The following is a 14746-nucleotide window of genomic DNA, read 5'->3' as shown; positions in this document are numbered from 1 at the left end:
CTTGGATATTTTCCATAAATTTGTTCTCATAAGCAATTTGATAGACATCTACTATAACTGTAATGGGGGAAGTTTGCAGTAAATCAGTCTCCCTGGTTTAGAAAACTAGAATTTATTAACCCATTTCCCAAAGGCCGAACATTACCTATGAGATTAGAAGAAAACTGTCACTGTTTTCTCTTTTAGAGCAGGGGCATTTTATAATCAGAGTATATTGTCTAATTGTTTCAAAATTTATTGTGTTTTATTAAAGTGAAATCAATTTACCTCGTAGTAATTATGCGCAACATTATGGACAGTCAAAAAGACTGGATACACCAAGCACATTTATAGTTATTTTTTTCAGGTGGGATTTTCTGCATTAACTCTGATCCATTTCTAGTGCTAACTACGAAAGAATAGTCGATATGCAGGCTAACCATTATGATTTTGTACAGAAAGCTTTTAGCAGTAGTATCAATAAAGTGTTATCACTAATAAACTTTCCATTAAGTGCTCAAGTATTACCTTGAGATGAGATGCAGAGGCCACAAACGGGATAACCTGTCACTCCAGTGTGCTAGGCAGTATGTCAGGTTATGAGGCTAGGGGGATATATGAGCTGATGTTTAAATCAGTTACACTCTGGGCATGAATGAAGTGTTAAATATGTTCAGGAGAATCCTTAAAATTCAAAATGAAGAGTTGCTTAGATTTTTCATTTATGTCCACAGAACTTTGCCTATACCCATTAACCCCTGATGTTTCATTTTCTTTTCTATTGTTCTACCAAGGAGAAGCATAGAATATCTACACTTGTAGTAGGACTTGTAAAAATTTAATCTGGTGTTCTTTTCAGGCTCTAGCTGGTAAAGCCAGATATTATCTTATGGTTTTTATAAACGTGTATCAGTTTCACTTTCTGCTTCTTATGTATGCACAATTCTTTAACACTGGTACTCATGGAATGACAGGGGAAAGGTTATTTAAAGGCAAAGGAAAAGTGCATTGTTAGAACATTTGTTTCAGTAACGTTATGTAAATGTGCAAATATCTATTTAAAAATTTAAAGGCTTTAATTGAGCTGACAGCATTCTTTTTACCAGATCTTCCACTGACATCTGCAGTATTCTCAGTACTCTGGAAAATGTTGGGGCAAATGTTTGTCCACTCTGATACTTCGTGTAAAATACAAATACTTACTTCTTGAGAAGAGTTCTGTGGATGGGATTGTGAGCCTCAGTAAAAGCCATTTGTAAGATCCCTTCCTGGCAAGGCCATTTAGACTGGATCACTCCCAAGTTCAGTATCAGGTGATTTTTAATCAAACACACACTTGGGGATTTAATGTTACAACACTTTGATTTTATGCACCGGTTTAGTCTGTGACCTTGAACACTTCTCATATATTTAAGAATGTATGTGCAGACACAAATACATTTGCACAATAAGGAGCTATCATAAAGCACCATTCTTTTAGAAATATACTATTTTAACACCCTCATTTCCCTCTGCTTTCAAAAACTTTGCAGAGAGATTTTTAATTCTGAACTAAAAATTAGTTTGCTGTATTTAGTGTCTGAGTAAACAGTTCAAATTAATATTAAGGACACATCAATTACATTCTTTAATACCTGGGGAGGGAGCAGAAGAAAGTTTCAGATTAATTGGAGCACGTTGTAGATGAAAACATTCTGTACTAATACTCTTGCAGGACTTTCTGAAGCTGTTGCTGTCATGACCAGAAATTATAGAACACTATTTGTAAAGGGTTTGTCTAATTAATTTATTTTTCTGTTGATTATTGAATACAATTTTGTGAGTAAATTATTAGGGTTTTTTACAGACTCTACCTTTATACTCATCATTAGATACACTATTACCCAACTTTTTTTGAGGAAGAGACAAATACTTTCTTCCTGAGTGCTTTTTTAACAGTGTACATTAACCTGCACACATTGCAGTGTTTTCACCTGCCACCTCCAGAAACCATAATGTATGCAGAGAACGTATCTCCCTTCTTTGTTTCCACCTTTCAACACAATGCTACAACACTAATAGGAAGCATTGACATTTTACATTATTTTCTTTATTTTACCATGCTATGTCTTGATTTGATGCCCACTTAATTTTGAAGTTTTAGTTTTTTTGTTGAACAGTCATCACTTTAACCCACTGCAAATAGTGAAACAAAAAACCTTAAATTTATTCTTTTGCTTTAACTCCAAGATTTTCAGGAGCAATGCTGTGCAGGAAGATGCTGTGATGTGACATGTCAGTACCTTCCAGCCTGAGCATATTAACCTAGGTCACTGTGTTTTTCTTTCCTAAGTAGGAGATAAAGATTCCTCTTTTTAAAATAAGCAACTGCTCAGAGAAATCAGAAAGGGAGTAGAGACCAGGAATTTCAAATTCATCACAGTCATAAAATGTGGCCGTCTGTACTGTGAACTCATATAAGCCACTGTTGAACTTTACTCTTAACAGGTAGAATTTTAAGAAACAGTTACAGTATGTGGACAGGAAGAACAAAGTACAGAAAAGCCATGTCATTTGCCAAAGACACCCGAAACTAGTAATATAAGATGATCTTTTATGTCGAAGTTAGAATTATCCTATAATTGTACTGCAAGAGTACTCTGAGGCCTCAAATGAAATCCTGTTGTGTAACTCCTATCTAATGCTGAAAAAAATTTGAAACAAAATAACAATGCAGAAGACCAAATGCTTATATTTTGGCTAAAACAGTAAAGCCAAAATGTAAGTCTGTCCAATTTTCCAAGACTACATTTTAATATAAAGTTGATGCTTTGGTTTAAAAGTACCTTTTTTTTTTTTTTTTTTTTAGCATCAGACTGGCATGCACTCATTAAATTACTTTGGGTATTCTAATTTCCAATACAGTCTTCTGTATAGGTAAAATTGATAAAGTATACTTAGACTATAAATCATGATAAAATATAATGCTCCTAAAAATGTGTTAGCCCAACCAGAGGCTGAGACATGGTGTAAGCTTCTTGGGCTGTTTTCCCATTGTGCCACTTGGTCTAGATTTTGCAGTGCCGTAAAATAGCATGCAGAAGAAAGAGGGAGTAAGTTCAGAATTCTGCCGTACCTTTTAAAGAAGCTTCAAGGATGAAGTGTGAAATTGGTGAGGTTCCACAAATCATTATCTTACTTTTTACAAAAAATTAAGAAGCAGGGAAGAATTGCGTAGTGCTTCACCAACAAAAGCGTAGTTCATAATTATGCAATACATAAATATGAAAAAGATTGCAGAGATAGTTAGTATTGTTATGGGTATGCTAAGAGAATACAATGCCAAACTGGTGTTCCCATGAATATCCTTGGAGAATTCTGTGAGAACTCACATTTTTGCACTAAGGCCAATTTAAACTCAACTGGCAATATAAAGCACCTTAACTGAAAAGGTAAGCCTTTCTTACTTTGCCAGATGAGTGCAATGTGGAAACTAAATTTTGCTCCTCTTACTCTTGTACTGTTCAGCACAGACTGGCTACTCCTTGACAAAGATGAGAGATATTTTTGTCCCAAAGGAAAAAAAAAATGAGGAGAGAATAATAAAACAGAAAAAAAACCCAACCCAAACTTAGGGAACATGTTTGTTAAAGAACTCTTAATATTTCAATTAATTTTCCATCTGCTTTAAAGCTCTAGTATAATGAGAGTGATCCCTTTGTTTTCTCTGATTCTGTTCCAGCAAAATGAAATCACTTCCTCTAGATAGAAATCTTAATTCTAAGCAAGCTATTTCTCGGTCCCAGTAGGACCGATATGATTTTATATAACTCTTTCAACTCACACTATTAAGAACTTTCCTGTAGCTTCTGGATCTCAGATTAATTCCAGAATCCCACATCATCCAAGTCACTAACTGAAATATTGTGGAACTGCACATTATTGTATCTGAAAAGGGTATTGAGATCTTGATTCATGCTACTGGTACTTCACAGTCCGATTATTATAACGCATTTCATTTTGATCTTCACATCTCTCTTGAGAGTCACCAGCAAATGGTCCAGAACTACAGTTAGACTTCTTTTCTATTACAGTTGTCACTAGCATAGCTCTTGAATTCTTTATAAGCTTTGGTGATGTGATCTAGAATAAAGGCCTGCTTTTGACCTTCAGGCATTGGTATGGCCTTGCTCAAACTTACTTTTTGACCTTTCTGTCCCCCGGCGTTCCGCGCCCTCTCCTTGGATCATCAGCCAAGCTGACTTTCCCAGTCTGCACTTGTCAACTTAAAGTAATGGTTACAAGCGTATTGATGCAGTAATGACTTTACAGCCCAGAAAGCTCCACTTCATTAAATTGGTTGTAATTTGAACTCTGAAACAAGATCGCATCTTGTGTAACTGTATTTAAATAAAGTCTGGTAAGAACTGCGGTATTTAGTTAGTGATAGATTGCCTTTATTTATTCTTATACCTTGTCCCAGGACGTTGTGTGTGTAATTAAAAAAATAAGGCATATACTATTATATAGTATGGTTATGATACATAAGCATATTGACATGAAATTTAATGGTGCAATTAGCAACAGTATTTTCTGTGTTATTTATAAAAGCTTTTTCAGTATTTTACACTGCTTCCTAGTTATTAGTATATTAGTAATCCAAATGATATGGCGAGAACTATTATGTGATGGTAATTTTCATTTCAGAAACATCAGGGCTTTATGTACTCACAGTCTTAGTTCTGCATCGCTGTTCCTTCACAGTTTACAAATATACACATCTTGCTGCAACATAGGCTCTTCCTCACTGCGGAAAAGTGAAGGAAAAGAAGTGGAGGTTTTATAGCCTGTATTTAGTGGCCTAATTTCAGTCTCCTTAAAACCAGCATGAGTCTAGCATAATTCTAATGAAATTCTGGTAGTATACACTCAGCAAGGATCAAATATAGGCACTAGGAGCTGAGCGCATAGAGTGTATCTCTTCTGGAAAAGAAACAAGGTTTTTAATATCTTATATGAAGTGTAAAAGGTATTGTTTTGTAATACTTGGGAGCTAATAATGGGTATTGCATGTTTAACGCAACAGAGTAGCTGTTCTGTTTTTCTTTTTTTTTCTTTCTTTCTGCACATTCACCTCTTCTTGAACAGAAATAAAAGGTTCAAGGCTTGTCAGCATCAGTTTATAGATAGCTGTTTAAAAATAATGAGATATTGGGTATTGTAAGGCTCAGGGCTGTCTTGCCAGACTCATTTATTTCCATTCACCTTTTGTCAGAATTGCAGACAGAAGACATTCAATTAAAACTTGTCACCTGTTGCGTGTGACCTAATTTGTATTTGTGAGTGTCACAGATTAGGATACTTAGCTTCATGTGGAACCATTAAAAAATGTAAAGTAATGGTAGTACTCTTAAACATTTTATGCCACATTTTCTTCATGTGAACATCTTCGTTTATGGACCATTCTTCAATGGAATTCACTTGTGCTGAGAAATAATAGCATTTATTTACAGAAAATCTCATTTGCATGGGAAAACTAAGTGGATTTTATGCATGTTCTTTTATGTTTTAATGCATAAATGACAGTGCACAAAAATTCAGCATGTAGATGATTAGTTCATGCAAAGTTAATGTTCCTTTCAAGAGAGGTTGAGTACTGAGCTGTGTAAGTAACACATTTGTCAGTTCTTTTGTGAAACTGGAAAAAAAAACAAACAACTCTGGGCTTTACTGAAAGAGAAATTTTTTTTCAGTTCCTTTGCCAAAATCCAGCCTTCCCATCCTTTCCTTCCAGGAAAAAAATGGATTTTCCAAAATGTTTCTTACATTTGGTTGCCCAGAAACATTTTTAATTATTAAACATGAGCAAAATTCCCTTAATAAGTTTGCAGATGACACCAAGTTGGGTGGGAGTGTTGATCTGCTGGAGGGTAGGAGGGCTCTGCAGAGGGATCTGGACAGGCTGGATCGATGGGCCAAGATCAGCTGTATGAGGTTTAATAAGGCCAAGTGCAGGGTCCTGCACTTCAGTCACAACAACCCCACGCAACGCTACAGGCTTGGGGAGGAGTGGCTGGAGAGCTGCCCGGCGGAAAGGCACCTGGGGGTGCTGGTTGACAGCCGGCTGAACATGAGCTGGCAGTGTGCCCAGGTGGCCAAGAGGCCAACAGCGTCCTGGCCTGTATCAGGAATAGTGTGGCCAGCAGGAGTAGGGGAGTGATGGTGCCCCTGTACTCGGCACTGGTGAGGCCGCACCTTGAATCCTGTGTTCAGTTTTGGGCCCCTCACTACAAGAAGGACGTTGAGGTGCTGGAGCGTGTCCAGAGAAGGGCAACGAAGCTGGTGAGGGGGCTGGAGCACAAGTCTCATGAGGAGCGGCTGAGGGAACTGGGGGTGTTCAGTCTGGAGAAGAGGAGGCTGAGGGGAGACCTTATCGCTCTCTACAACTACCCGAAAGGGGGTTGTGGTGAGGTGGGTGTTGGTCTCTTCTCCCACGTAACCAGTGATAGGATGAGAGGAAATGGCCTCAAGTTGTGCCAGGGGAGGTTCAGATTGGGTATTAGGAAAAATTTCTTGACCGAGAGGGTGGTCAAGCATTGGAACAGGCTGCCCAGGGAGGTGGTGGAGTCGCCATCTCTGGAAGTGTTCAAAAAACGTGTGGATGTGGCTCTTCAGGACATGGTTTAGGGAACATGGTGGCGCTGGATTAATGGTTGGACTTGATGATCTTGAAGGTCCTTTCCAACCATAGTGATTCTGTGATTCTGTGAAAATCTGAAATGAAACGCTGGTTTGAAACACTTGTTTTACAAAAGCAGTATTTTTCTCTCTTGATTTTTCAACTTGGAAAAATTCACTAAATATTTTAATTGGCCCAATACTTCCTTCTTTTTTTAATAACAAACTTTTTTTTGCAAATCTTTGTCAGAGGAACAAATAAATCAAGCAACTTATTCATAGTCATGGGGCAAGTTGGATATTAAAGTAATAAACACTATTTTGTCTTTCAGTTCATTTTATGGGCACGTTCCTGAACTAATTATAGGCACCTCTTGAGGACTGCCAATTTTATTCTATTTTAACAAATACATTTTGGTACTGACTGAATGTAAAGTAGAAGGATGATTTTTAGACTTCCTGTACTACACTAAATAGTGTATTTAATAGTGCAGATAGTTATCGGAAGACAAAACACTAAAGCCTTCCCTCACTAACTGTTAATTCAGCTGTAGATCAGGAAAGCTTTAATGTGAGTCATAGCTTTTATCTTCTTGATGACTTAGGACTCTGTTTTCAAAATATTACCTGCCTAATAGACACATATTTTACATCTCTATCTGAATTTTTACTTGTACGTGGTATTATCCAAATACTTTGTAAACTGATTTCAAAAGTTCTCTGGCATCCTTTACAATTCATCACATGAAACAAATATGCAGATCCGGAAGAAAAGTTAGCTCATATTATCCTTTTTCTTTATGCTGTGTTACTTCCTGCATGTTTCTACTGTACTGAGAGGGGTCTTTTGTGGTTTAAAGTGGAACTGTTTTTTCCACTACAAATCTTTCAGACTGTAGAATTAATGTACTGGCCTCGCACTTCTTTAATCCCAAACTGTAGAGATTACGGAATTGTCTAAAGAGTTACTAGATGTCCATGCATTCTTATCTCTACATACATTCTATCTGTGTTCATGGTGGAAAAATCAACTGGTTTTCCCATTCTATGTGAATAAATGCAAAATCCAGAGTTTATAATATTCACCCAAGCTTACCCAGCAGTCTTATAAATAAGCACAGTATGTTCAAGTGAACTGAAACACTCTCTCAAGATGTTATCCCAAAGGAGAACCACATCAGAACCTACCATTAAAATTCCTTTTACTCTTTTGAGTTTTGCTGTTAATCTGGGGTTTTTTTGCCTCTGCTACTGATGTTCCCCTAAAGCTTTGCAAAATGCAGTTATGTGGGTATCCATTCTTAGTGGTGTCACTGGAAAATATATGACAATGCTGGGAACCTTACAGACATCTGTGGAAAAAGGTTTGTTACCCAGTTAAATATCTCAAAAATTGAGATAGGAATATATTTAGTATATAAAGAGTGCTATGTTAGAGGTGGAGCTTGCCAGAACAGCATCAGTGTAGAATATGTCTGCTTACCGTAAATCTCTCATGTAGGGAGAGGACAGAAAGGGACCAGAATTTGAAATTTCTGTAGGAAGTCAAAATAGCGGGTTTGATTCTGATGTCAAACCTGTTCTTTACTGATGTACTGGAAGAAAGAGAGGGAGTTTTGATTTATTCAGCTATTAGTGCATATTTAACTGAATTAGATTGATTTTTTTCCCAAAATAAAAAGCTATCCCCAATTAGAGGTAGTAAGTCATTTCTTACAGGCAGTCGTGGTATTGGTAGGACATGATTTGAAAGGTTGGGCAAATGCCTTCCAAGTTAGCCTGAGGCTTTCCTGTGGGTGTAGAGATCCATGGAAAGGACAAGAAGGTTTGTGGGACAAGTGGACGAATGAACACTGGAGACTTGTAGCCAAGATAAGAAGGAGGGAATGGAACACAGGAAGAGAGATAGATTATAAAGAAGTAAATAGTATACTTTGGCTATGGCTTGGATCTGTCTGGAAAAATAGATGACACTGTTAAATATGATTATCATACTGAGGACCTGAATTGCAAAAAGAATGATATACAGGGGTAAGGGCAATCTATTATCATATATAGCGCCAGTCACAGTGGGTACCTGTCCCACATGAGGGCTTTGAGGCAGTGTGGGAAAAGGACTACAGAATAGGAATAATAATTTGTGTCTGTTGGTGAGGGAGGAACAGATGAGGAAATACAGAGAAAATGAGGAGTCCAGGTTTGCCTATGTCAAGTTTGTTTAGGTTGAAGTACCTTGTGGGTAGCTCATTTTGTACATCAGCTCTAGCCTTCAGTTATTTCTGTGCAAGACTATGTGGACACTTCCACTTTAGAGTAAGTGTCCAATATCATTTTGTTGTGTGTTGGTAAGCATTTGATAGAAAGTCATGGAAAGTTTGTGAGAGGAGCCAGGAGGTGAACCTTTTTTGTAGAAGCTTGTATAGTAATGATGCCATTTCTTTTTCCTTAAGGCCAGCTGGAGAAATTCTTATGTTGTACTAGTATATTTAATTGCCTTCTTTTAAAAAAGTTGCTATTGCATTGATTTACATATTTTCCATCTCTCCATATATTACAGTTCTAGTCTAATCCTTATCTTTTGAGCTTTGTAAATTATGCCAAAATGTGTGACTACCCATCCCTCCTGAACAGACAAACTTGTGAGTTGTACTTGTCCTAAAGTGTAAAGTGAATGTGTTGCAACTGACTGTTGAAATCGTATCATAACTGGTAGTGGGCCTATCCTATTTGTACCAAAATAAGATGTCCTGTGGTCATCCCTGTTTTTCTCATTAGGGCTTTTGTTTTTTTAAATTTTAAAATGGAATTCAGAGAATCAACTTGCTTGTCTTCAGTCGGACTTTGTTCAGTGATGTTAAGGGATGTTTTGACCCTAAAAAAATGTAATGATAATACAGAGTATAATAATTCATTCAGAGGTGTGCCATGAGTTTATATAGATGGGGTAGATGTCTGTCTTTTCAATTCATGGTTGAGGACTGATAGGGTGAGTGAACGGAGTTGCTGAAGATTCTGGCAAGCCACATGCACAGCAGAGTTAAAGCAGAGGTCTACTTAACTTCTTCCTGTACACTAACCAGGTGCCCCAATATCCTCTTTAATAGTCTGAGCAGGGAGTATATGTTGAATTGTAGCAATCACCTCTGTGATCAAGGTGTTAAGACCCTCCCACCCCAAATGAAGATTTTTGTGGACAAAATTGTTTTTCTTTCTTCCCTTTCTTTTTCTAACAGAGGCAGCATCAGCTGTTAGTTTCTGGAGAGCAGATAAATATCTCTGTATGTAATTCTCTCATACAAGCTATAGGAGTTACAGGGGGGAAAAGCATGCATATACACCAGGAACCTCTGGATTTCAGTTTGTAACCCACCAAACTCCAACAAGTTTTTATGGAATATCAGATGAGTGTAGTTTCTTAAGTGGTGTCTTGCATTGTGTGTACTTCTATAAAGACTTTTGGGAAATAAAATACCACTTAGGGTGTGTTAGATTATCACAAATTGATTCAAAGATATCTACTTTGTAATGGTACTAGGAGCAAGGAAAGCTTAGGAACTAAAATGCTGGTAAACTCTATATCAGTTTTAATGAAAGGGTTATAAATGTCTAATTTATATTCTGTTGGTATTATGTTATCAAAAATGTTTTCACATTAGAATAGGAATTAGTTACATTACAGATTTAAGTAGTTTTAACATGTGCAATACTGTTACTCCCAGTTATTTAGAATTATAATTTTTGCTTTTTAAAGAAGAAAGTAGCTATATTTATAGGTATAGCTATATGTAATAGGTGAGTACATGGCTCTATGTATAATTTTGCTATTGTGACATTCATCCGTATTTCCCTCCATTGAATATGTGAATGGCTTGAATGTGTGTCTCGGCAAATACAAAGGAGGTAAAAAAATTATTCATCTTGGTAGATTTATATTATTTTAATTTAAGCTTCAGTTCCATTACTTTTTGATTAAACATACTTCTATCTGATGCTATCCATCTTTTATCACTATGAAATCTGCTCCCAAGCAGAAAGAAGGATGGCATCTGAATTATGCAGAAATCATTTTCTGTCTTTTTTTTTTTTTCAGATGATGAGTCTTTTTCATAATCTCACCAATATCGCATGTGGCTTCTTCTAATCCTCTGCTTATTTCTGAATATTCAACTGTTAAACCTTGGTCTTCTGCTATTTGTTTTTATGGCAATGTATCGTCCTGGATGCCGTTTGCTTCAGGTGTAGCTCAGACTCCCAATTCAAGAGTGTAGAATACTGAGTTATCATTAGCTCTGAAAAGTTTTTAATATCTCAATTTTTAAAGTGTTGTTGTAGTTTCATGCATTTCTAAGTATAACTTTAAAAACAAACAAAAAATAACCATGCTTTGTTGGTGGATTCACCATGAATTTGATAAGGTAGCTTAGACCACAAATAGGCCACAAGTTTGGTAGTGAAATAAGGTAAATACCATACGTAAGATTTCATTCATAAATATACACTGACTTGTTTGGGTATGTGGTTGATTGGTTTTATTATTTATATAATGTGATTTAAAAAATATAAAAGGCGTCATACAGTGAGAGTTGTTTGCGGGAGTGAAATACACAGCCTTCTGCAGTAAACCAAATGGAATTTCGCTATTAAATACGAGTGATCATGATCCACTTCCCTGGTGAGCAAAAACTATTGAGCACTGTTGTATACAATTCACTGCATTATAGTTACAGACATGGTTGTGACCTTAAGCCAAGTATCTCCTGTGTTACTAACCTTTAGAGAGACCAACAGTCCATCTGGGTGAATGAAAATCCAATGCACACAAAGCCTTCCCTGCTGGTAGGGAAGCACAGAACTGGATCTGTAAACTGTTGTCTTCCTTGGGTCAGCTGGTGAGTGAGCTGCTGTGTTAGTTTCGTGCCAGCTCAGAGAGTAGGAGATAGAACAGGAAAAGAAAAAGAGCAAGAAATATAAAAGAAGAAGAAACAAAACCAAACCAACAAGAGCTGGCCTTGGATTTCTGGCTACCTGGCAAAATGACTTTTCTTCACCAAAACCCAGTCAATCCTCTTTGGTTTTTGAGGATAAAAAAGGACTGATAGATGTTCCCTGGTAATGAGACTGTGCTACCAGTGCACGTTCATGGGCAGCACATAAACTCTGTGCTGTATTTTTCTTGCTGTGCACGTAAACTGTTACTTCTTTGGTGGTGGCTTCCCTGCAGTCTAGAAGCCAGTTCTGGAGGTATTTCCTGCCAGGAAGAGAACAGGGAGATGGGAAGTAGTAGAGCAGGGCACAATAATGGCAATAGAAAAGATAAACAGAAGGAGGAGAGCTAAAATAGACAACGAAAAGAAAAGTGAGAAAGTGAGCTGCACTTTATTACATTGCTCAGAGGGATCATTGATATGTAATGTGTCCTTGCATTCTTGTCTAGTTAAATCCATGTCATCAGGGACAAATTTTACACTTGGTATTACTTGTCCTGTTGCCCTGCATATGTGCCGAGTTTTTCAACTTCAGTGTTGTGTTACTACTTGGTTATACCGACATTCATCCTGGTTGTCTGGAAATCTTGCCTGGGTGACTCGGAAGGAAATAAAAATACTTCATTGTTTTATAGGACCTACTATCTTTTTTTTTCCCTCCTCCTTCTTCTGTTTTGTTTAGGAGATCAGCTGTAGCCTGTTTCAGGAAGGGAAACTCCTATATATCTGTACAAAACAGTTAGCAGAATGCTTTACTGAAGCGGTGAACAATTTGGAGGTAGAACACAAATGTTAATTCATCATTGATGACATCTAAGTCAACACCCATACAATTTCTTTCAAACCCTCAAGAACCATTTCAGGTCTTTAAGCCACATATATGTTCTTATTTCACTAAGGATACTTACTTTATATCCTCTGGCCATGCTAATCCATGTTAATTAAAAGCATTGGTTTTGACTACCTAAACTGTATACAGCACCCATTGTTTCTGAAGTTCTAATTCGCCGTACTTCTCTACTCCTAATGTTAGCCTTGTATATCCATAGTGTTTATTACAGCTTTGAACTTATGGTTCTGGCAAAGATGTCTTAAGGTTAGACTTTCAAATGGAAACTAAGCTTGTTAGCTGTTTTTAATAATATGTAAAAATGAACAACTGGTTTTAAATGAACAGGAAATTATGTGGTATATTGAGTCTTGCATGTGTGAAAATCTAAACAGCTTGCAAATACTTGTAGCGCTACTTTCCTTTGCTCTCTAAAATTAATCTTTTGAAATAAACATGCATTTTAAATAAATTTTGGAAGGCAGGAGATAGAAGATTTTTACTGGAGAGGTATCCTTATAAATATATTTAATTACATATTTGCTTATTTTTCCCAATGTAGGTGTTCGCCTAGACAGAGTACGTGGAGGTCGCCAGAAGTACAAGCGCAGAATAGATGCAGAGAATAGCCCATACCTGAACCCTCAGCTAGTTCAGCCAGCAAAAAAGCCATGTGAGTACAACAGATACATAAGATTCCTCTTTGAATACAAGGTATTGACTCCTTGCCCTGTTTGCTAAGCTCCTTCTGACTGGGACAAGGGTTTGGTCAGAAGATATTACTGTGAAAACTATATCCATTCAGCTGTTAACATATTTTGTTTCATATATGCTCATCTTTCTCAAGTGGAGTTGAACAAAGAATATTTTTACACGTTGGAGTGTATAAAAGCATGGTTTATGCAGTGCAAATTTTACATTTACAGGTTATCTTTATTTTCAGTGGTACATAAAATGGTTCATACAGTGATCATTAGCTCATTGAAGCTTCTAGTTTCAGATTTCACAAGAAAGTGATTTTTGTAGTTTTCACTAACTAAATGAGTTTGACTGCTCAACCTCCCAATGAAAATACATTAGGAGCCTCATTAATTTATACCTATAGATTAATACACTACCTAGCATTAGATTAAAACAGCAATATGCCACACTAATAATAAGCATAGGTTGGTAGTTTGGGCTCTAGTACCTTTATGAATTTTTTTGCTTTGTTTTGTTATGTTTTAATAATGTCCTTGATTGTATCTTGCCAGGCTGAAATTAAGAGAGAGAGAGGGATTGCTGATCATCTCACTGCTAAAATACAAGTTCCATCCTCTTTGCGATTAACTAAAAATAGTTAGGGGTTTTGCTTTGCAGCTTATATAAACTCAAGCAGCGACTGTACTAATTCCATGAAGTAAATTTAATAGCATTATAGCTGTAGTGCAAGAGGCTAGTGTATTACCCTGCAAAGGCACACACGCTTTATCAAGTGTTGTAAACTCTTTCAAATTCAAATGAGAATACACATGTCCAGTTGCTCCTGCGGAGAAGGTTAATTTGCTCCTAAAATAGAGAAATAAGCTAGAGAATTAAGGAGGGCAAACTCCCGCTTGTCTCCCACTTGCCTCTGCCCCTATACCTCTGACAACACACATGTCAGTTTTAGGCTCTTGAAAATACCTGTCTGTATGGAAAATGGAATTTGTTTCTATTCGTGTTCCCCAGTAGGGGACAGTGCTGTGTACAATACATTTGAGCATATGGGGAACTGGAGAGCAAATAAACAGTCTTTGAACTCTAAGTGAAAGGGCATTTTAGCTGTGTCAAAGAAAAAAACAACCAGTTTTACATAAAATTAAGGCTTAAGTGAACATATGGCATAGTTTCCTTTTGCCTTTCCAAAAAACATTATGCTGATTATATTCCTTCAATTGTCCAATCTGGCATCTTCTACTCAGCCTCCATAAGCTGTCCCACCGTTCTGTAAATACAATCTAGGCCTGCACTAAGCAGATTTTGCACATTATAATAAAAACTTTCTGATAATACAATAAAATTTAATAAACTCTAATGCTTAATTTCATTAGAGGTTTAGTTTTCCTGGGTGCACAGATTGTCAGTTTTTCATTTACTTGATATAGTCATTGAGTAGAAATGTTGATAGCCTAGCATACCAAAAAAGCCAAGACCAAACAGGGAAAAAAAAATATCCAACTCAAAAACCCCAAGCCGTTTAATATAAACAGAGGTTAACGCTGTTGTACTGAAACACAAGAATCTCTGTTGTAAACCCAAGATTACTGCAAAGTAG

The 14746-nt window shown here is 36.8% G+C and overlaps 1 protein-coding gene across 5 annotated transcripts in view; it reads left to right on the top strand.

The window, feature by feature from the left end:
* The window catches only part of ESRRG (estrogen related receptor gamma), a gene marked incomplete at its 5' end in the record, with an annotated part of 375885 nt that overhangs the window by 312156 nt on the left and 48983 nt on the right, over positions 1-14746 (top strand). For all 5 annotated transcript variants that reach the window (XM_081997740.1, XM_081997738.1, XM_081997739.1 and 2 more), the window contains one exon: positions 13013-13123. In XM_081997740.1, the coding sequence (XP_081853866.1) occupies positions 13013-13123 (111 nt within the window). The remainder of the gene's footprint in view (positions 1-13012; positions 13124-14746) is intronic.

This window comes from Phaethon aethereus, assembly GCF_964289735.1.
Source record: "Phaethon aethereus genome assembly, chromosome: 3".
Lineage (NCBI taxonomy): Eukaryota > Metazoa > Chordata > Aves > Phaethontiformes > Phaethontidae > Phaethon > Phaethon aethereus.
The sequence above is the reverse complement of the archived record's forward strand: the minus strand, read 5'-3'. Positions and strand labels throughout refer to the sequence as shown.